The sequence below is a fragment of the Mustela nivalis genome, assembly GCF_964662115.1.
Source record: "Mustela nivalis genome assembly, chromosome: 7".
NCBI lineage: Eukaryota > Metazoa > Chordata > Mammalia > Carnivora > Mustelidae > Mustela > Mustela nivalis.
Window position 1 is genome coordinate 44,760,178 of NC_139026.1, and position 23,171 is coordinate 44,783,348.

Genomic DNA, 23,171 nt, shown 5'->3' on the forward strand with positions numbered 1-23,171 from the left:
TACCCTGCAAGTTATTTTCTTTGATATTGACTGTACGTAGGGAAAGGGAGGAATTTCAGCTTCTTTTAAACTCTGTTCCACGGGAAAGACCAAAAAGTTTTAGAGATTTGTGAGGAGGCTTAATTAGGATCCATTCCAACTTAATGGCTAGGCTTTCACACTGAAAAGGATAGGGGAACATGTTCTGCCCTGGCAAGGTAGAGATTTTTCTTCCAAGTACCTATCTGATTGGGGAACCTCATTCTTTCATAATGTCATGTGCCGTGATCAATCAGATGTAATGATCAAACGGAAGTTTGCCTCGATCGATCCCAATAACAAATAACTGCTATAGTGGCAAACCTAATGTGTTCTTCACTTCAAATTCACTTGCCAATAATTGGCCTCATTAACGTCTGTGAAGTTAGCTGTTCACTAAAATTGGGCAAGCTGTACATTAGATGTGTTCAGTGGTTTTCAATCCTTTGGGAATAATAGACCTACTGAATCAGCATCTTGCTAGTTCCATGAAAATTAACAAGCTAAAAAGTAGGGACTGCAAGGGATTTGGATGGAGTGAAGGAGGCTCCAGGAAATTCCCACCACCTTCCTATTATTAATATTATCTTTTCCAACCTAAATATGAGGGCTAGGTTTGCATCTGTTTTAAAGATTTGATTCTGACAGAAAATGAACTTGATTTCTCAGTGCCATGAGCTTTGAAATTACCCTACCCACATCTGTCAGATGTTTTCGTTGTTCAATTATAAAAACTGTATCCAGACTGGATTATGAGAATGCTATTTGCAGGCATATCATGACCACAGATGCCCTTAAGTCAAACATCAGGCTCACTATGATCTTCCCCAAGAAGGAAATATACACCCAGCTGCTGCACCAGACCCAACCTTCTTGGGGAGAGGAAGAAATCACGGTAAGGGAAGCTTTCTGGGGTACCTGAAATATGCATCTGGGGAGATGGGAAGCAGCAAGAAGAATGGAAATAGACAACTGACTCACTTAGACTTCCATGGTCCACTCCCAACCAAATGGCTGGATGGCATGGTGAACACAAAAGTTCAGTGTACCAGGAGATGAGGGAGCTTTTTTGTCCTGAATTAGCCTAAAGAGAGCACTACCCATCAGCACCAAGAATGCCTCATTTTCTACTTCTGTTTTACTTACGCAATTAGTATTTGTGATTCACAAGGGGAAAAAAAAATAGGCATGGCTTTTTATCCTTAAAAGTTGGCCATGGAAAGTGTAACATGATGTTGCTTTGTCAAAGGAAGCTTTCTGTATTTGCGGAAGACACAGGATATCATTGGATATCTGCTTCCCTGGTCAAATGATAATCCAGGTACCAGTTACGGCAGTTTCCTAATTTTTCATCTGACAGTTCTAATCCACCCACTCAATTTAGTAACTTGTTTAATCACAACATCTTTTAATAGTGTCCACCGTGATCCAGCAAGACACTGTATTGCAATGGCCTCCTAACTGGTTTGACCCCACACTCCCATCACATCCCTCTTCAATTCACTTCCGCACCACAGCCTGAGTAACCTCTTAAAAATGTAAATCAGATCTTGCCACTGTCTTGCCATGCCCCATCCCCCCATTACTTTCCACCCCATTTAGAACATAACTGACCTCCAAGGGCTCCTGAGTGGGACAGTCTGCTAAGCAACACACTCTTGGTTTCTGCCTCAGGTCATGATCTCAGGATCATGAGATCAAGTCCCCTGTTGAACAATGTGCTCAGAGGAGAGTCTGCTTAGAAATTCTCTCTCTCTCTCCCTCTGCTCTTCCTACTTGTGTTCTCTCTCTCTCTCTCTCTCTAATAAACAAATAAATAAATAAAAACTTAAAAAACAAAAACCCGATTCCCTCTGGAACCCTGTATTATCTCATCCTTGCCTCCCAGACTGCCCTCTTGTCCTTCCTCGGAAGCCTTTCCATGGCTATAATCTCACTGCCTTCTCTTCCAGAAACCCTCTTTCCATGGGTCTCTTCACGCCTGGCTTCTTCTCATCCTATGGTTCTTAGTCAAATGCCATCTGCTCAGAAAAGCTTTCCCTGACCACCTTACTCCTTCCCCCTGCCCATTGCTCCTTATCCCTCCAATTATTTTCTTCATAAAACTTGCCATGGTCTCAAATAATGTTTTTTTCTCCTGTATCTGTCCACCAGAATATAAGTTCAAAATGGGCATACACTTCTCTGCCTTATTGACCGCTATATCCTCAGTGTCTAGAAAAGTATCTCAGATAGTCCCCGATATGGTCTAAGCCACTGAATAAATGTTTTGAGACCCAAGTCATATTATAAAGCATCACTGTTTGATGTTCCAGAACTAGTTTCTTTTGAACACACGTAAATCTTATATTAGAAGAAGTGTAATAGTCTCACTATTAATTCCCTTACCTCTTCCCAGAATATGTCAATCTACACAAGAATCATTTCCCAAAATAAGAGAATGCCTCTGGAAATTGAAGAAGGAGAAAAAGAAAAAAAAAAAACAAAAACAAAAACTCAGACACACTAGAAAACTCTGGGCTGCTTTCTTTTTCATTATAAGTAAGACAAGGTTCATGAGAGTAAGCATCAGTGTTTGATTCTTTAGAAGTTGAAAATTAGATCAAATGAATTGGAGGACAACTACATCGAGTGTTAATGTTTTCTTTCTCGAATGAAGAAAATGAGATGATGTGAGCCATGACTCCATTTGAAAATGAAACGTTGTATTTCTATTTGCTCCCACGTTAAAGCACACTGTTTTTCATTTTAGACTTTTCATGTTGGTAAATGTTGCAATACTTTACATTCATTAGGCTGAGGCCCATTTACTACGCGCAAGCAAGACCAGCACGAATATATCATCCCCATCAAAAATCATTTCTAAATTACACAGTAAATAAATGAGACTAAACTAGAAACCCAAGTTCCACAACCTTTACCACTAGTGTAATAAATAAATAAATAAATAAATAAATAACACCTTGGGTCAAAGTTCCCTACTTTAAAACATGTAATTTATGGGGCACCTGGGTGGCTTAGTTGGTTAAGTGTCTGCCTTCGGCTCAGGTCATGATCCCAGGGTCCTGGGATCAAGTACGGCAACAGGCTCCCTGCTCAGCAGAGAGTCTGCCTCTCCCTTCGTCTCTACCCCCTGCCTGCACTCTCTCTCTTTCTTTCTTACTCTTAAAAAAATAAAATCTTAAAAAAAAAAAAGATGCTATTTATGAACAATCTATTGAACTCTCATTATGCCAAATAAACTGATCATCCAAGAATGTATTGGATGCCTGATCCTAACTCATAACAGAAAAAATGCTCAAAAAAAAAAAAAAAAAAACCTGGACTAATCATATTCCGGCTGTCTTTTGCTAATTTGTGATGCATAAAAACCTGGTCTTACTAGAAATCTCTTGTTGATTTCTGATTAGCTTGTTATAGAATTTAGCAGCAAAGTCAAAATAAAGTAGCAATGCACAATGAGACAACAGTGAGCAAGAGTCTTCACATTTATAATTGTCCTTGATTCTATTTCATTTAGCTTGAAGTCATGAGTCATAACGGAGACAAATGGTTACACAGAGCAGGTATCAAATATGATGAGAAGCTAGCTGTGATTATCTTGTTGTACGATTTCCATTTGGGGACTTTTTCTGCCAACACTTTTCCTACGATGGCCATTAAATTTTATAGGATTTTTCCCACCATTAGTTGTAATGGCATTTGTGTGTTAAATGCTCACAACAAATGAAAACCATGATTCCATTGTTTCACACGGTGAAAACCATCATTACTGATTTTCCAAATGGAGAACAAGTCTAAAAAGAATCAAGTAATTCCTCCACCGTGTATGATACCTACATAAGCTCTGTGGGAAAGCCTATTTACTTTGCAACTCTTCTATTTTTGAAACAACATAGATTTTGCACATATTAAAAGAAAAGAAAAGAAAAAAGAAGATGCCACTACAAGACAAATCAAAAGATAGCTCAAACATTATTTTTGTTGAGGGCGTTTGTTTATAATTAATTATAATTCTTCTTTCAATTCACTTAGCTGAAAACCTCCCCTTTCATGGGGCTAGAAGGGAAAAAACCTAATGGCTATTTACGGCTTTTTTGTAAGGGTGGGTAAAGCAAACCCAAATTATGTAAACAACATAGAAGGCAAACAATAAGAGTTTCTCAGCCAATTTCCTTCTTTGAGAAAATTCAGCAACTAGTTCTGGAAATTTCTGGATTTATTGTTCTGGGTTATTCTAGGTTAGTATTTATAAGTAAATAATTATTCAGGATCATCTAAATCTAGCGAACAAGATATAAAAAATTATGTATTTGGGGACCTATAAAATTACTGAAATGCGCAACTACTAGATCATTCTAGGTCCTCTTGGTTCAGCTAGCTCAACATTTCTCTAACACCAATAATTTTTCAAGGCACTATCTCTTTCATCTAAAATAGCATTGAAGTACTAGGTGTTATACTTAACTAATGAATCATTGAAGACTGCATCAAAAACTAATTATGTACTATACGGTGTCTAACTGAACATAATTTACAAAATTGCATTTTAAGTTGCATGACTCTCACTTTCTGTCTACCAAATCCCCTTCCAAAACTCAGTTGTTCCAAGAATCCTTCAGAAATGAAAGATCCTCCCTCAGGAGTTAAGGAACCTCTATTCAAACCTCTGATTTATTTTCATCTACCTCTCTCTGAGTCATATTTTTACTCTTTGTCATGTCCTCCCTGAGTATATGTAGTCCAAAAGCTTCTGACTCCAAATGGCCCCATGTGAGTATCAATTAGTTTGAAATCACATGCAATTTGTTATTAAAAGAACACCTTGGAAATTGCATAAGCAAATATTTTAGAGCTGTTAAATTAAAAATCATTTGGTCATCTTTTTCTTCTCTTCTTTCCCCCCGCCCCTCTTCCCCCCACCCAGCATTCTGTATGACGAAAGGAGCGTGAGAGGAACCATGGTTGTTTTTGTTCAGAGAATCAGAAGAAACTTATTCACGCATTCAGTCGTTTTTTATTTGTTCACTTAATCACCTGATGATACCTCTTAGGGCAGAGATAACCAGACATGTGTGGTGTATCACTACCATTGGCCCAAATCTGCCCAAACTTTGGGCAAACCGAACAAGTCCTCAAGAGACCTGGCTTGGCTTGGAGCTGTGGGGGGAGACAGCTGTACTACTGGCAGCCCTTGATCACAAACCAAATCCTCTTTAGTGATAAACCTTAGTTGTGATAAGTATTGGTTTCCCTTCTCTGACTACACACAAATCCACCAAGTTGAAACTTCTCAGCGATCTAAAAGTGGGGTGCAGCGGGCTGTAAATGTTAGTGCATGCTGACTGTGCCTAGCACTTCAGCTCTCTGAGATCCATTTCCACAGCTCTGAAATCGAAGCTCTCTGATATTAGTGTTCTCTAAGAGAAATGGGCTAAACAATTGAGCATGATAATCTACTTTATTCCAGCATAAAATTCATAGTCTCAAGATTTTTTTGCCCACCGTTTAGTGTTTCCTAATGGCCCCTCTGGAAGCATTTTCTTCCAAAATTCTTTGGAAAGCACGTCACCCCTCAGTTTCTACATGGTCAATGTCCCCTATCTGTTCCATTTGTAAGATGTTCTCTTTTCTTACATTGTATAAATACTCAATTGAAAACCCATTCCAACTAGTGTGCTCACTAGTTTTCCCTTTTGAAACAGAATACTGAATCTTTTGTTAATGTGGTGGGAGGTTTCACACAATTCTGGGTTCATCTCAAATAATGCTGTGGAAACACTGGGGCTATAGAAACAGTTTCACTGCTATTTTCATTTTATCTAATGAACATAGGGGAAAAGCTCAGATCTGAGAAGGAAAAAGTAATAAGCTAGAATCAGAAGAGGGCTATTTGTTACCAATTTTAAAGAGCTGCAGTTTGGTTAAGGACACCAAGCAGGAAAGGTCAAATCTATTGAAGACGTTTAAACAGGTTACATTTCAAACAATGAGTGGTTATCTGTAGTCACTGGGTTCCTTATGATGTTTCACACATTAACACAGTAAATTACACGTAGATAGAGATATACAGAATTGCATGCTTACTAGCCAAGCCATGACACAACACAGAAAGTCATCAGTGTTACATGACATTGACTGAATTGCTGCTAAGCCCCCAAAAGATCACACTGGCAATGACACTGGTTCCAGGCATCAAATCCCCAGATACTGGTTCATCTTGTTCAAGGCATCACACACTGTGTTCAAATCACTGCGAAGGTCCTGCACCACATTTTCAATACTTCGGGTGTCTTTCAGAATTTCAATACTCTGTGTGTAGGGATTGAAGTACACGGAGAAGGGACGGGTAATTGACTTTGCAAAGTCCCTGCAAAATAAACGGAGATAGAAGGATATGCGATCAACTCTCACTGGTAGAAGAGACACAGAGAGAAGGAAGGAACAGAGCCAGAAGAAATAAAGTTATTTTCTGTAGATGGGAAAAAAAACAAGTCTACCTCATCTTTTCTTTGGCTTCTTCAAAACTTTCTGAAACAAAGTAGGCTTCCTGGAAAGTGGTGATAAGGCATTCCTGTAAGCAAGTTGTCTTTGGGTCAAAGGCTTTCACACATGCCTTGTCAGAAAGAGCATGCTGCAAAACATACCACAAAACCTGTTAAACTCCGTAATGAGACTTCCAAAGTGCCATGATGTCGTGTTTCTACAACACAGATCAGTATTTTTACAGAATTGTTCAGTTGCTAGTCGGCCATGAAATATGGTACTCTCCCTTACGCAGGGTAAATTGAGTGTTTGCGTTTTTGTTTGCTTTTGTTCAAGTCTGTTAGAAGCTGGGGGGGGTGGGGATGAGATTATGGTATTACTTTATTTATTATCAGACAAATTCATAAGGAAGGACAGTTTGGAGCTATATCCCAAAAGAAATGGAATTTTAAAACTATGCTATGAATAGAAGCAAGGAGAGAACATAAATATGGCCCTCAATTTATTGCCATAAGCAATGTACTGAAATTTCACTCAAATGGCAGAAGTAATAATTACCTGCGTGGAAAGGTAATTGGGACTCTGACTGAACTATTTGTGGCCTCATTACGAGACATTTTAAGGCCAGGTACTGTGTATCAACAGAGTCTGGAGTGGGCTTGAATATTTTAAGGATACTTGCAAAGCATTCATTTCCCTTCCAGCAAGCAGAGCAGAGCAAAATGCCGCAGATAAATATTGTCAGGTAGGCAAAAAGAACTAATATTAATAGTTATAGTTATGCTCAGACCAGGCGTTAGGAAAACAGGGAAGTCAGTGCAATTACTCTTTGAACCATCATTAGCTCCATTCAACTCACTACATGACTGGCACAGAGAACAGCAAGGAACAGTGAATGATTATCTCCTCGAGATCAGTTCAGCTAGGCTAAAAGTGCACGTGCTACCTGCCTTTTTATAAGCCCTGGGTTAATGGTTCTCAACCCTCATGTGCGTAAGAATGACTGAGGGGCTTGTGAAAAAAAAAAAAAATACAGATACCCAGCCTCAATTTTATTTAGCAGGTCTGGGTAAGTCCCAGAAATCTGCATGGTAGAGGCATCCAAGGTGATTCCGACCCCAGAGGTTGTGAAGTCTATTTTAAGAAATACTCCTCTAGATGTTGTGTTTTCCTGAAAGGTTCAATTAGCTGGGGGAGAGTGGTGGACTGAAAGAAGGGGCAGCAGGAATCTCCCTGATCTGAGAGTAAAGGGGCTTCACTCGAGATGTTGCTGCTGTCACGCTGGGTAACTGCACCATGGTCTTTCACCTCTCTGTGCCTCTGTTTCCCTAACTGTAAAGGAAAGGCTTGGGCGGGATGATTCCTGAAGACATGGCATTCCAGCTTCTGGGTTTCACCCTAAGTACTTTTCCACCTTCCAGTGTAAGAGGTGCATTGCTGAATTAACCAGAGAAATGCCACAAACCTTTCCCGTTCCATTTCTTGGTATATTCCCCAACAATTTCAAAATGCACGGCATGATTCACACCCTTCCACGAATAAGGCTGCGGTTCCCTAAGTCTGAAAATGTAACTACAAACCAAAAAACTGGCATGTCTGAGAAAGGGCACGCGGCCCTAGCCCACATGTGATTTGCATTCCCGCAAAGTTGTGTTATCCACGTCGATGCATCCGTGCATCAGGGGACGTGGAGGGCCTCTGGGAATGAACACATTCTTTTTGGCCCACAGGACAGTTTCATTAGAAGTAGAAGGTCACTACACCTGCAAATGTGTTTGTGCTAGATTCAGTCCAGGGCAGTGAACATCAGGGGATTTGGGTTCCACATGACTAATAATTCTGTCTACATTTTATTTTATTTTTTTTTTAAGAGTTTATTTATTTGACAGAGAGATCACAGGTAGGCAGAGAAGCAGGTAGAGAGAGAGGAGGAAGCAGGCTCCCTGCTGAGCAGAGAGCCTGATACAGGGCTCAATCCCAGGACCCTGAGATCATGACCTGAGCCAAAGGCAGAGGCTTAACCCACTGAGCCTCCCAGGCACCCCCTGTCCACATTTTAAAAACAACTTTACAGTTTCGAGAAACAAATGTCTTTTTTTGAGAACTGGCGCTGCTCTGCAAAGAACAGCCTTCCTACCGACTTGCTGTGGTGCTCAGAATTAGAAGCGGCTTCCTTCGCGGCCGCGGACTCGGGGCGTGCTTGACTTCGATGCGTCGTTCTAAGTGTGCGGTCCCCCACCAGCACGTAGGAAAGGAAGGACAGTGACTGACTCAGTGTCCTTGATCTTTCTGTTTTCTCATCCTCACAATCAGGGACGTGGGCAGAGCAGCAGCCGGACAGACTGTGAGAACACTTAAACCACTGCTGATGAGAAGGTGAAACTCATCTGCTTGGGTCTGAGATGCTTTGATGGGCCCTTAGCATGTATAACAAAGGCCTCCCGAATGTGTGTCTACAGCAACAGGGACGGAAGTCAGTGCAGCTGTAGAAAGAACTGTCACATGACATTCCACTGGATACTCAGATGAGCCCGTGTAGTCACTTTAACTAGTAAAGAGGAGAGTGGACCAGGAAAGAGCCCAGAGGACAGAACGCTCTGCCCCAGACTTCAAGGACAGTCAAGGACAGGCTTCAAGAAACCTGAGGCAAAGACCATCAGGCAATGCATTTCACACTTGCCGAATATAATATTCCAAGGAGAAACTGGGAGCTGAGTGTTGCAAGCTCTCAACAAGGCAGTCTACCCTCGGGAGCCTGCTGGGTCCAACATGCTAACTACCTACTGGGGACCCTCCATCCATGGGGTGTGGGACCAACGCTGCTCGTCGGCTATTACAAAAGGGAATGATAGTGGTACCTGTATTAGCCTGGAGCATGACAAGAGCCTGGAGTTCGGGGGGCAACCGCCAAGTGAGGCCGACAAATGGGGGGGGGGGGTGCTCACACCTGTGAGGGGTCGCATTTCCCCGACAGTGAGCTCTTCTGCGGGCTGCCTGCCAGGGACATCCATGCAGCCTGAATACTAGAGTGTGGCCCCAAGGCTAGGAAAGGTCCATGTCTCTACTGATGCCCCAGGGGCTGAAGCCCTGTTGAGCTCCTGTCACGTCTCTCTCTCCGCTGCCTCAACTTGAGGGAGCAGCCCTCCCTTCTGTGTCCACAGTGGATTCTCTGTAAACATTGAGCCGCACTGCTTGATGTCCCCAGGGAACTTTGTGGTGACTCCTTCCCAAAGTGTTAACAGTCTGGTATCCTGAAGTCCACAAGAACTCATCCGGCTTCAGCAGACAGAGGCCTTCTAAGGCTAAGAGAATGTGGCCGATGGTCCTTTAGTCTTACACCACTTGAAAAGTGCAGGAGTGCTTAAGCATCACCTGCCATCATCCAAAGTCTCTCTAAAAAGACTTTTTTGGATTTACCCAGAGTGCTAAAGTCAAGTAGGCAGGACTGGGAGCTGTGATACCGGGGTCCTAAACACACTGTTCCAGAAGCATGATATCAGAGGAGTGAAACTTCCCCAGGTGGGGACAGAATTTCCTCTTTCAGAAACTGAAAGGACCGATCAACATGAATTCCTTGCAGTATCATTTGAAAAGGGCCTGCAGATGCATTGCATTTCCCAGCCTCTCCTCCCTCTGGCCCAGGTGGCCCAGAATGGCCGTGGCCGCCTCTCCCACTGGCCTCAGCATGGCCTTCCCATCCTTCCCAACAGAGGTGGCCATTAGCAATTAATCGGCTTCGATGCACAAATTAAGGCTTATTTGTCATTCCAGCCTTTTAAATACAAAAATCTTTTTTGCAACATCAAGTTGCCTAGAACCAGTTGTTATCTAAAGTTCCTGCATGACTTTGGGTAAGTTATCCCACCCTATAAGTCTAGTCTAGTATTCGTCTTGGAAATGGGGATACGAATAGTATCTGTAAGCCAGGGTTGTGGTAAGAAACGAGGGGCGCCTGATTGGCTCCATCAGTTGAGTGGCTGACTCTTGATTTCAGCTCAGGTGGTTGAGATCGAGTGGCACATGGTACCCTGCACTCCACGGGGAGTCTGTTTTTCTCCCCCCCCCCCCACCGCCCAGTTGCTCTCTCTCTCTCTCTCAATAAGTAAGTCTTTAAAAAAGGGGGGGGGGACTAAAAGAGGTAATGCATACAAAGCACTTGGCTCATGGGAGTGCCTGGTTTACTAAGTGATCACGGACAGTTCAGCCTTGAGATGATGGCATTCAACCCCGCCTGTCACCACTGGTGCGGCTCTTCTCCCCCAGGGGTCCAGAACCCACAGAGAAAATAACATGGCCCCTGCTATGAGGCTTCCAGGTTTCAGACTACCACAGTGCCTCCCCTAAGTTCAATTTAAAATCTTCCTTCCTCCCAACCACCTGCCTTTGCAGGCACTGAGTTACTATCTCAACTATTCTCCATGGAAATCCTGTGATCATCACCCTCTATATTAGGACTGGTTTAAGTTGGGAAAAAAGTCAAGCGTGAAGTCAGGTTTAGAGGTAATTTGGGCCCTAGATTCTAAATAAGAATTTGCAAACACTCCCATGTTCACACTGTAATCTTCTTTTCCTCCATCATAACAGAAAATATATACATTTATATATGTACATATGCATGCATGTAGATAATATTTTTTGAACTTCCCTCAAATGTCCCTCCTAGTAACCAAGTACAAAGTGACATCCACACTGCTATTGCTCAATCTGGTGATAATGGCATCACACCTTTTTTTTTTTAATCAGTGATGTTGCAAGTTTCATCAATGTGAATAAGCTGCAGGCATAAGGGGAAAAAAATCCCTCTTCAAACAATCTCTTTATACAAGCTAAAGACCTGTTTCCAACTCCCCATGCTCCAGAGTTTGCTCTGTCTTTACTCACAGTGCTGGTTTCGGGAAAAGGTGGGTGGTGGGGAGGGAGTTATGAGCCATCTGTGCAGGGGAAAAGTGGGAGAGCTCTGCAGTGGTGAGTCCTAACTCTAGCCATACCGCTGACAGGATCCACAGGTGCCTCCAGCCTCTTCTATACGGCCTAGTGGGAATTCTAGCCACTGGACGGAGCTGCTGCAAATGGCTATAAACATGAATGATTGTAATAAACACAAGTCTGTTCTCTGAATGCTAATTAGTCCATTAAAAAGACAGTATGATAAAGTCAGTGTGCAAGGAGGTCCTAAAACAAGAGCTGAAAAAATAATAATAATTAAAAAATTTAAAACTATCAGCTTTGTCAAAACCTGAAAGCAGAATAGATGGATTGGTATGTACTGCTTCAGCAACTACTACGGGGTAGGTGCTAAGGCTGTTTTCAAAAAAATCTAATCCATGCCCTTAAGGAAATAGAGAACTAGACTTTACCTTTACCCATAAAAAAAGGAGAAATTGCCTTTTTGCTTTTTAGACGTATTAACATTTTAGGATAAGACTCAACCATTTCATCAGTTAGCAATCATTTCCTACCACCACCAGGAACAAACGTCACTGTTGCTTGCCTATGAGGCTTGAATTCGACAGCGACGCCTATCAACCACTTTCTTAAAATCTCCCTACTAGAGACTCCAAGTTCCTTGAAACATTAGAACTTTAATTGTGGCTTTGTTGAATAAAGTGAATAAATAAATGAGTGCATAATAAATTTAAAAATGAGACATAATATAGTAGGGTCAATTCTGAGATAGAAAAAGTGTGAAAGACCTATGCTATGGATAAACACCAATCAATCATCCTACTTTCAACCTTTTTTTAAAGTCAGACTTCCAAATGAGTTAGCTCATTATCAGCTGCTCCCCAGAGTGATGAAGGTATGGTAGAGGCCCTACCAAAACACACTTTTAGAATTCCCAAAAATATATCACAGAACAGAGAAGAGAGAGGGCAGCCACTGATGAGGTTAAAAGAAGTCTTTGTGCTATCAGATGTAGCTTGTACAAGCTTTTCCATATTTAGGTTCTCTCTCCAAAGACTGTCAAAAAACAAGCATTCTAATCATTAAAAAAATAAGAGGGAAAATGAAAGTTATCCTCCGAACTATACATACACCCCTTGGGAGTACTTGGTCAGCTCTGAAGTACAACACCTACGCCCAGGAAAATTTAGCCTCTTAAAGCAAATTTTAAAGTGTTCTGTTCAAGGAAAGAAGGTGCATTATGGATATTTATGTAAAAGTAATAAAGATTACACCAAAACCTCCCACAGCTTAGCTGGGACCTACATTTAGGCTACAGTTGGAAACAAGAGATCTTCCACTGCAAAAGGTAACTACTTTCGAAATTGTTAAGTGTGTTTTACACAGGAATTTTTATAGTGCTCTCACTAAAGCTATCTCCCTATCCTGAGTTCAGAATTATCCTGTGTCCGTTCAATTAGAAGTTAGACAGAAGTACTCGGAAGCTGTGAGAGAGTTCTGGACATTTGCAGAGATTGTAGCGGAGATGAGGATTGGGAAGGAGGTATGGGAAGCATCTTGTGTTATGTATTCTCCGTGAGTCACCAGGAGATACTTCTCATAACAAGAATTTCTGAATTGTAAAAATGGTCCAAAGTAGCAATCACTGGGAAGTTGGAGTGGAGAAGTTTGAGAATGGAAGAATGCTAATGACCAGAGGTGATGGACCAGAACAAGATTCACGGCAGACAATGCCCTTTGGTGTACGTAGCCCTGGCTGATTTCCATTTCCAGACATTTCTGTCCACACCAATAGGAACAAAAACAACACACTCAACCCAATGCTGCCTATACATGCCCCATTAACCCGATTAGAGGACCCTGTCGAAAGTCAGGGCAATGAGAGAGATTTGTTTCTTTTGTTTCTGGCATCATTTATAAACCTTCTGAGAATGTAAATAGATGTAGCTCAAGAGCTAAATCATTTTCTAATTCTTTTCTCATGGAAATCAAGAAGCATTTTACAGAAGGCATGGGTCTTGCAGGGATATGACATCATGCTATTGCTGTGGGCTTTGGCCGCTGTACTGAAATTAACGCCAAGTGGCTTTTTGTTGCTGTACAGAACTTTGTTTAAAAAAAAATATCAACACATTACATCAGGCTTTTGTCATGTGAAATGTTAGCATCTATTCCAACTACATGGAGCTCCAGCAGCTCCCCAAACAGACCAGGATTTGACAAGAGCACACATGCTGCTGTCCCCCTCCTCCTCCTCTTCTTTCTCCTCCCTCTCCTCCTCCTCTACTCCTCCTTCTTCATTATTTATATCCCCAGTGACTGGCACAGTACATGGCACATAGTAGGTACTCAACCAAATGTTTGAGGAATTAATGAATGCCTGAATGGAATCATAAAGTGAACACTCAATAAGACAACAGTTAACACTGTACCTTTCAAGAATATAAACAACCAAAAAATTCCAATAGTCATCTATTTGCCAACTATATTATATAAGGATAATCAATACCCCAAATAACAACCTCCGCTAAGTCAATAATCCTGATCTTAGTCTCAGTAATCAAAGAAAGATTAAACTATGTTTAGTACCATTTCCAGATTATACATCATACTGCATTCTAAATTCACCAAAACTTGTTACCTTCCCATGGTATGCACAGCAATTCTTAAGTAACCAGGATATTTAAATTATCAAATGATCCAGGCCCCAACACTTCTGAATAAATGACCAATTTACTGCATTTTAACCAACTGAGCCACCCAGCATCCCTTTATTATCTTTTAAGACCAAAAAAAAAAATAAAAAATAAAAGCATTCCTTAGGCATTACTATACATATTAGCTACCTTTCTGAATGTAGGTTCATTTAGATTTTTTTTTCCAAATTGTATATGTCCACAAATGTTTTAATACACATTAATTTTGAAAAGGCTAAAATAACCTCAAATTTCTCTTGGAGGAGTAAATTCTAGGGTATCCATGGGAGCCACAGGGATAACAGAAGTGAAAATACCCAAGATATCCTTGCAAGGAAATTTCAATCAGGAGGATCACTGCTAACTTGGCTGCCCACTTTTCAGCACTCAATTTAGGCCAGTCATATGTTATCCAACATTTGAGCATACATTCGTCTTTCCTGTTGGTCTGTGCACATGGCTGCTCGACCATCTGAGTCACACCACAAACCTACAAAGGCATGACCCATTTTCAGAAGTGCAAAAAGTTAGGTCAGTGCCCACATCTGAGGTGCCAAATCCTCTGTATTAAATATTTATGGGGTACCTACGAGTAGAACTGCTCAGACAAACAAATCAATATTTCCATGACCTTGAACCAGTTTGCCTGGGAAGGATGTTTTCATTCACAGCTTCGTACCTTTAATTCTCCAATGGAGGAAAGGAGTCCTGCTCCATATGCCCGCAGTTGCCCTTCTTGCTTGCAAAGGCCAAACTCGATTGTGAAAAAATAACACTGAAAAATAAAAAAAAAAAAAGAAAAGAAAAAGACATGGACATACATCCAGTGAACTAGTCAACATTGTTCTTCTATAGAATAAAATGGCACCCAAAATAAAATGGTGCACTGGGCATAGTTTCTTCAACAGTGTCAATTTAAACACATTTGAATTAAGAATATTCATTGAAATCTATTCCCTTGCTTAATAATCCCTCCCTAGGCTAAATGTGTATGGAAAACGTATTAGTTACTAAGAGATTTATGCTTAGCAGATTCAGAAACCCCATAAGTCAAATCATATCCCCAGCAATAATTTTTTAAAAATCACAGACTTAGAAATAAATGAATATGTCACAGTCATAACACTGTAAGAATATGCTACTGTTGGGGCACCTGGGTGGCTCAGCCTCTTAAGTGTCTGACTCTTGGTTTTGGCTCAGATCTTGATCTCATGGGTCGTGGGATCAAGCAGCACACGGGGCTCCATGCTCAACAGGAGTCTGCTTGGATATTCTCTCTCTCTGCCGCTCCTCCCACGCACACTCTCTATCTCTCTAAAATAAATTAATTAATCTTAAGAAAAATATAGAACATATTACTGTTTACCAAGTTGTGTTTCAGCTAACATAAACAAAGTTCATGGAAATGTGGAAAAATAACTTGGAACCCAGTAATTCCAAACTGATTTTTGCAGTTTGTTTATTCATTCAGCAAGCATTTGGTGAGTACCTACCAGGTGCCAATGCTAGGCAAAGAATTGTGGTAAAGAAACAAGAGTGAGACCAAAAGAGCAAGTACACACTTACCAAGTTACCCAACCAAAATTTTAGTATGATTTTTTTAGCAAGAACTTACATGTATATCTACATATGTTACACACATAGATACACGTATATGTGTGTATATGTAAAAATATATATATATGTATACATATAGTAAGAACCACTTCATTGACTGAGTTTTGCCAGCATCAACTACTACAGCTTTCCCAAGACACTGAAGTCTATAACTGTTTCTGTTGATTTTAGGAAACCAACCTAGACAGACAGAAACCTCTGCACAACCAAAAATCTCAGGATGCTCTTGAGAGAGGCTGAAATCACACTACTCTTGCCCAAGAGAAAAGTGAGAAGTTGACAATGAGCGAGCGAATTGCATCAAATTAACACTGTCCTGCATGAGTGACGACAGAGCACTGACAGTGTTGAGAAGGAAGAATTTACACACCCCTGGAAAGTGGAAAATGGTAATTATTTCTGGCCCACGGCAGTTTGCTCTATTTTCATTTGGAGGTTGAGATGTCCCCTGGTTCAGAAGGGTTTTATACTTTTTTAGGTGTGAGGAGGATCTGGGAGGTCGAGTGGGATGACCCCGAAGGACTGGTCCTTGCAGGTCATGGCACTCAACCTCTCGAGGAAAACTTCCTTTTCTGATTCACCTCCGCAGAGGGCTAAAATTAGAGTCCTTCCTACCCCCATCAGTACCCGCAATGCCCGTCAACTCTCCGGCTTACCCTGCTCTGAATGTTCTCTCTTTTCCATCATACCCTCTTTTTGACATGGTCTTTAATTTCCGTATGTATGTTCCCCATAGTCATGTGTCTCCCCACCCTAAACTCTGTGCTTTGTAGGACAGCACCCCTGACCTCCACCGACGAGATGTCAGCAGCAGCCCCCACCCTGCTTGCAACAGCTAAAAAGGTCTCTAGACATTAAAAAATGTTCCCAGGGGACCAACTCTCTTCTGCCTCAGAACCACTGATACAGAATTTTGTCTGAAACATACCAAGGGTGCAATAAATAGTTGGTGAATAACTAGCAAATGAGAGAATTATCTCTAAGTCAGGTTTGCTGTGTGGAAGTGTGACCAGGAAGAAAGACAGGAAGGGACCTGAGCTCTAGTCTCGGCCCTGCTTCTTTTTTTTTTTTTTTTTTTTCTATTAATTAACACATAGTGCATTACTAGTTTCAGGTGTCAAGTTTAGTGATTCATCAGTTGGGTAGAACACCCAGGGCTCATTAAATCCCATATCCCCCTTAATGTCCACCACCAGCCACACTCAAGTTTGTTCCGTACAGTTAAGAGTTTCATGGTTTGTCTCCCTCTCTGATTTTGCCTTATTTTATTTTTCCCTCCCTTCCCCTATATTTATCTGTTTTGTTTCTTAAGTTCCACGTATGAGTGAAATCATACGATATTTGTCTTTCTCTGACTGACTTGTTTCACTTAGCCTAATGCCCTCTAGTTCCAGGTTATTGCAAATGGTAAGATTTCATTCTTTCTGATGGCTGAGGAATGTTCCATTATGTGTGTGTGCGTGTGTGTGTGTGTGTGTGTGTGTGTGTGTACATACCATATCTTCTTTATCCATATATCTGCTGACAGATATCTGGGCTCGTTCCATGATTTGACTATTGTGGACATTGCTGCTATAAACACTGGGATGCAGTTGCCCCTTCAAATCACTATGTTTGTATCCTTTGGGTAAGTACCTACTAGTGCAATTTGCTGGGTCATAGGGTAGCTCTATTTCTAACTTTTTGAGGAATCTCCCTACTGTATTCCAGAGTGGCTGCACCAGTCCGTGTTCCCACCAGCAGTGCAAGAGGCTTCTCCTTTCTCTGCATCCTCATCAACATCTGTCAATTCCTGCCTTGTTAATTTTAGCCATTCCGACTGGTGTGAGGTGGTATCTCATTGTGGTTTTGATTTGTATTTCCCTGATGCCCAGTGATGTGGAGCATTTTTTCATGTGTCTGTTGGCCATCTAGATGTCTTCTTTAGAGAAATGTCTCTTCATGTCTTCTTTGGCCCCACTTTTAATTAGCTCTGTGACCATAACCTCTCTGGCATGTAGTTTTTCTACCCATGACATCCATCCATTCATTCATTCATTCTATAAACACTCCTTGAGCACCTATTATATTCCAGAATTTGCTTTAGCTGCTAAGGATATGCAATGCACACAGCAACAAAGTCCTTAATCCCATAAAGCCTATTTGCTACTGGGATGATATATAACAACAACAAAAATCGATATATAGGATAGTTGCAGGTGGGATATGCTATATAAATAATAAATCCACATAATGTGTCTGGTATTAAGCAGCAGAGATGACTGCTTTAGACAAAGTGGTCAAGGAAGGCCTCTCTGAGGGAGTGATATTTAAGCCGCAACCCACTTGAAAAGCAGCCCTTTGTGCAAGATCTTCGAGAAAGAGCATTCCCAGCTGAGGAGGCAGGTGCAAAGGCAGGAACAGATTTATATTTCTAAGGGCAGTGGGAAGTCATGGGAGGGGTTTCAGGCAACAGACAGACATGTTCTGATTTCATTTCAGAAGATTGTGCCAATGCTGGGTACAGAACAGGCCGTTGGTGGGGCAAGAGTAGAAGCAGAGAGATCAGTGAGGAGGCATAGGCAACCAAGGAGCTAGGAGGTGAATGACTTGGAAAAGGACTTGGGCCAGGGGGTGCAGGGCTTGGGGAGAAGTCAGTATCACAGAGACCTCAGCAGAAGAACCAAAATAAGAGATCTGAGTATGTGTCGAAAAGTTAAAATACAGCCCTCAAGTGTGTCTCCCCATCCCAAATTTTTATATATATATAATGTTTTTATTTTTTAAAGTAGGCTCCATGGTCAGTGAGGAGCCCAACACGAGGCTTGAATCACAACACTGAGATCAAGACCTGAGCTGAAATCAAGAGTCGGAGGCTTAACCAACAGAGGCCCTCAGGCACACCCATCCTCCAAAAAAGTCTTGCACAATCCTGGGTACAATGAAGAGAAGTGATTGTATTGTCATAGAACAAGAGTTCTGGAAGTTCAACCTCCCATTTCACCAAAAGGAAAATTCAAGTTTAAGGAGATAAAGTGATTTACCCCAGGACAGGTCTAGATGGTGAGATCCAGAGCTCCAAATTTGAAAGAGCTCGACCTCTGTCACATTGGAAAGTTTCTAGATAAAAGATTAATAGATGCGTGGTTCTCCCTTACCACCAAAATGGAGAAATAAAAGTCTAAAAGAGGAAAACTAGAGTTTCATGGCAACTTCTTAGTGTGTTTTTGGTTGATTTCCCTAATATATATTCCATTTATAGTGCATGAGGTAAAACCCTTGGAGGCTTAACATTAAATACAGAAGAGTTTGTTTAAAAAAAAAAAAAAAAGAGAGAGAGAGAAAGAAAAAAAAATAAAGAAGGAGAGAGAGAGCACGCTGTCATGTTCAAAAGCCTACAAAATAGCCATACGGAGAAAGCTACGGGAGCATTCAGGTCAGCCTAGTAAGGGCATTTTTACTTTTCCTTATACTACATCAGTGCATACAGAATGATCTAAATCAAAACAGGCTGAGAGAGCCCCTAAGAATGTCTGGGGAGCCACACGCACAGTCTTCACATAGATCTGGCATCCCTAACCTATTTTAAAACAGGAATTTAAAGGTCTGCATCAACTCAACTAAAGGTTCAAAGTTACATCTATCAGTGTGTCTTTGGTCCATGTGCTTCTAGAATCAGGGCAAGCTCAGAGGAAAGAGCCACTGTGAATCTTCCTTCGCATTATTCAGAGTGCTCTCTGGCCCCATACCTGGTCTGGGAGTCCTTCCAGAAACTTTGACCTTACAAAGCTCCATCTGTTCTTTTACTCTCTGTTGTCCTCAACCAAGGAAAGCCTACATGCTAACTTCTACAGCCTCTTCCCCCGAGAGAATTAGACCTTTGGCTTTAAGACGGTTTTCCATTTGCAGCTCCATGTGTGGCTAACAGATAGAGAGAAACGGCAAAATGTACCTGAACCTCAGATATTGGCAAAATTTTAATTATGGACATGCTCAGGACAATTCTTTTCTGTTTTCAAGACTAGTGGAGATCTCACAAGACAGTGCCCTGGGCGTGATCACTGACGGAGAAGCCAGGACAGATGCATCTTTCTTCTGCCTGGTTTTAAAAGAAAAGCCTGCTTAGAGTTGGACTGGCTGACCCCTTGGAGACCTTTTGGAATTCAAGGATAACTAATTGCATCCCCAAATTTTAAGAAAATACAATTTGTTTTCTTTAGAGCATTCTCCAGATGTGGATCTATAATATGTTCCCTAGAGATCTGCCAAATAAATATCCTACCTATTAGGAAAACAACAACCACCAAAAAAAAAAAAAAAAAAAAAAAACCAGGAATGTTACAAGAACACCTGTAAAAGAGAATTGCAGATTCTTGGCCACTAATGTCTTTCAAACAGAAACAAATAATACTGAGATTATCACCTCCCAATTAAGAGGTACCTTTCATCAAAGCCGATGTTCATGAATTCCAAATTTTACATACCACTAATATATGTAATTATTTCTAAATATTTTACTTGAATATAATTACATATAATCATTAGCTGAAAACCAAAACAGGAGTGATAGAGCGGACCTCTTCCACAGAAGAAAAGCAGAATCATTTACATACATGCAGTCATTAAGCAGAAAAAAATTCTGACTGACAATCTGAAATCCAAACACTGCTATGGAACAGAGCTACAGAATGTACCAGGCAGAGCAGGGGCTTAGGAAAATGAGATAGGGCACCCAATGCTGCCATCTTCAGGTCACTACTGGTAGTACACCACTCTCTCAACAGATGAGGTCTAGCCACGCGGGCTGTGGTGCAAGCTTGAGGGAACCAAGTTCATAGACACTGGACAGACCAGCAAATACACACTGGCCTGACATGGTGACTTCCAAAATCAAATGCTGCAACATATTTTTGCTGACTGGTGTTAGGCACCTGAAGCTTTTGCTAAGGCACATATTCCAATCAGAGAGAAATACAACTTTTTCAAAGAACTCTTTTTTTTTTTAATGATTTTATTTACTTATTTGAGAGAGAGCGAAATCACAGAGGGAGAAACAGACTCCCAGCTGAGCAGGGAGCCCAATGCGGGACTCGATCTCAGGACCTGAGATTATGACCTGAGCAGTAGGGAGATGCTTAACCGACTGAGCCATCCAGGAACCCCTCAAAGAACTCTTGATGAAAAAGACATTTAGTATTCCAATTGCCTTTCTAAAGGGCCCTTTTGCCTCCCACTTCCCCCCACCACCTGCATCCCTTGAAATAATTATATCTCCTCTTCCTGAGAGTCATTCTGTATTCTTAAATTGGATTGAAAGAGTGCCCACAAACTTCTAGAAAGAAGCCCAGTTGTCTACTTCTTTCACTTTCTCCAGGAAAGTGGTTTCCACACCTCACTTAGTAAGTGCCTGAAGGAGGGAGTAAATGATATATTTTCTCTACCACTTTGACTAAAAATCTGATCTTTACATATAGGTAGTATATATTTTTAAATAATTACATATATCCTTCCACATATAGAATTCAGTTATCCACATATCCAGGACACAAGCACAAAGCACAAAGCTAGCAAAGAAAGTTTAGAAAAGCTCTGAGATGTGTTAAACATAGCAAAAAGTTCCATGCTAAATTCGAATTGCTTTACATCTAAAAGAATCTCAGGCCCTCACTGAAATCTTATTTATCCTTATCTTGTACACAGTCCAAAGTTTACTTATGTAGTGTTAAGCCCATACCCTAACATAACAGGAGAACATGAAAAAATACATAAAATTCAGACCAAACAACTCAGAAAACACAAAAATATAAAATTTGACACTTGAGCATACAATCCTAAACATTTCCATACTTGAAGTTATCACTAAGCAGTTTAGCAATGATGCTAAAACATCAAGATAACAAGAAACTTAGCCAGAAGATGTCCCAGTTTAATGATGCAATCTCATGGATTTCACTTTACTACGAACTCATTATCTTACTGTAACTTGAGATAGAGCAGTTATTACTACATGTTCCCATTTTATAGATGGGAAGACTGAGACTCAACATTCCAGTGATTTTCCTAGATTCCACAACTTGTAGTAGGCAGGGCTAGGAATTAAGCTCATTTCCTAACTTCAAATCCACAGTTCTTTCTCCATCAACAAAGCACATTTATGAATGTAGGGTGCCGGTCAGTCAGTCACAGGGGCAAAGCAGTTCCTGCTGTTGAAACAATGAAATCCCAGAGTGGGTGTAGACCTATAACTCTGCCCTCTCCAAGTTCCCCACTCCCATGCTGCCCCAGCTTCTAGGTTGCATCCTCACACCCTCCCTACACCACCATCACCACTGCTCTATAACCTGGCACATAATACTCAGTGCCTGACAGAGTGCCTGGGTGACTCAGTGGGTTAAGCCTCTGCCTTCAGCTCAGGTCATGATCTCAGGGTACTGGGATCAAGCCCCGAATCAGAGAGCCTGCCTCCCCCTCCCATGCCCTCTCTCTGCCTGCTTCTCTGCCTACTTGTGGTTTCTGTCTGTCAAATAAATAAATAAAATTTTTTTAAAAAATACTCAGTGCCTGACTATAGAGCTGGGACCTCAGAACCCCATTCTCGTACAAGTGTTGCATGCATCTGTTCTATTTGGTCTCTGGATCCTAACAAATGAATAAAGGAAGAATGCTCTTCAAAGATGTTCTAACATCAGGGTCTGCACCTCTAATAGGTGCAAAAAAAAATTCTTTTTAAGCCCCCAATTCACAGTGCTTTCTCTAACATCTCTCCATCTTAGCTCAAACAAGTAGCACATCAAAATACACACTTGAGGACTGCTTGAAAGATGGAACCATTCCAGGTCTCCTCAAATTCACCCCTCTCCCACCCAGTCCCAGCTACTGGGGTTTGAATTTTAGTTCCATCAACCTTTCAGTTTATAAGCAGCAGCAGGTAACTTCTCTCCTTTGGCCCCAATTCCCTTCATCTCAATTAAATTGCAAATGACAACAGGATTGGGACTGGAATGAGGTGTGATAGCTAAGCCAGAAGCTTTGGGACAGAAATGTCAAGACAATACAAATCACCATTGGCGATCAGAAGTGAACACAGGGACTGCACTGTTTCAGGCACAGAAGAGGCTCAAGTCCCTGAAATGTGTCCCCCGCCCCAATCACCAGATGTCTGTTTCTGTTGTCGTTTCTTTGACCATTTAGTCTGCAAACACTCCCCAAAGTAGCGCAGAAAGCCACATCCCACTAGGAGGCTGTGACTACGGCAGGGCGGTGTCCCCAGAGCATGGCGTCTGGAGTGGGGAAGGTCTCTGGGACGGAGCTTCAAGAGAGAGCAGAAAGGCGGATTTCTTTGATATTTGGCCCCAACTAGTCCTGTGTAAAACACAAGTGTAAGAGACACTCAGAACTGAGAGCTAGAACCCATCCGTTGGTCAGCTGCAGTCCTGGGGTTACAGGCACATCTCAAAGCCCCTCCAGCAG

The 23,171-nt window shown here is 41.4% G+C and overlaps 1 protein-coding gene across 1 annotated transcript in view; it reads right to left on the reverse strand.

Moving 5' to 3' along the window:
* Positions 1-5,023: 5,023 nt before the first annotated feature.
* Positions 5,024-23,171, reverse strand: part of TPH2 (tryptophan hydroxylase 2) — a 96,433-nt gene continuing 78,285 nt past the window's right edge. Inside the window, exons 9-11 of the mRNA XM_082742857.1 lie at positions 14,785-14,880; positions 6,519-6,652; positions 5,024-6,388 (exon numbers count right to left, since the gene is read on the reverse strand). Of these exons, the coding sequence (XP_082598983.1) occupies positions 6,214-6,388; positions 6,519-6,652; positions 14,785-14,880 (405 nt within the window). The 3' untranslated portion in view covers positions 5,024-6,213. The remainder of the gene's footprint in view (positions 6,389-6,518; positions 6,653-14,784; positions 14,881-23,171) is intronic.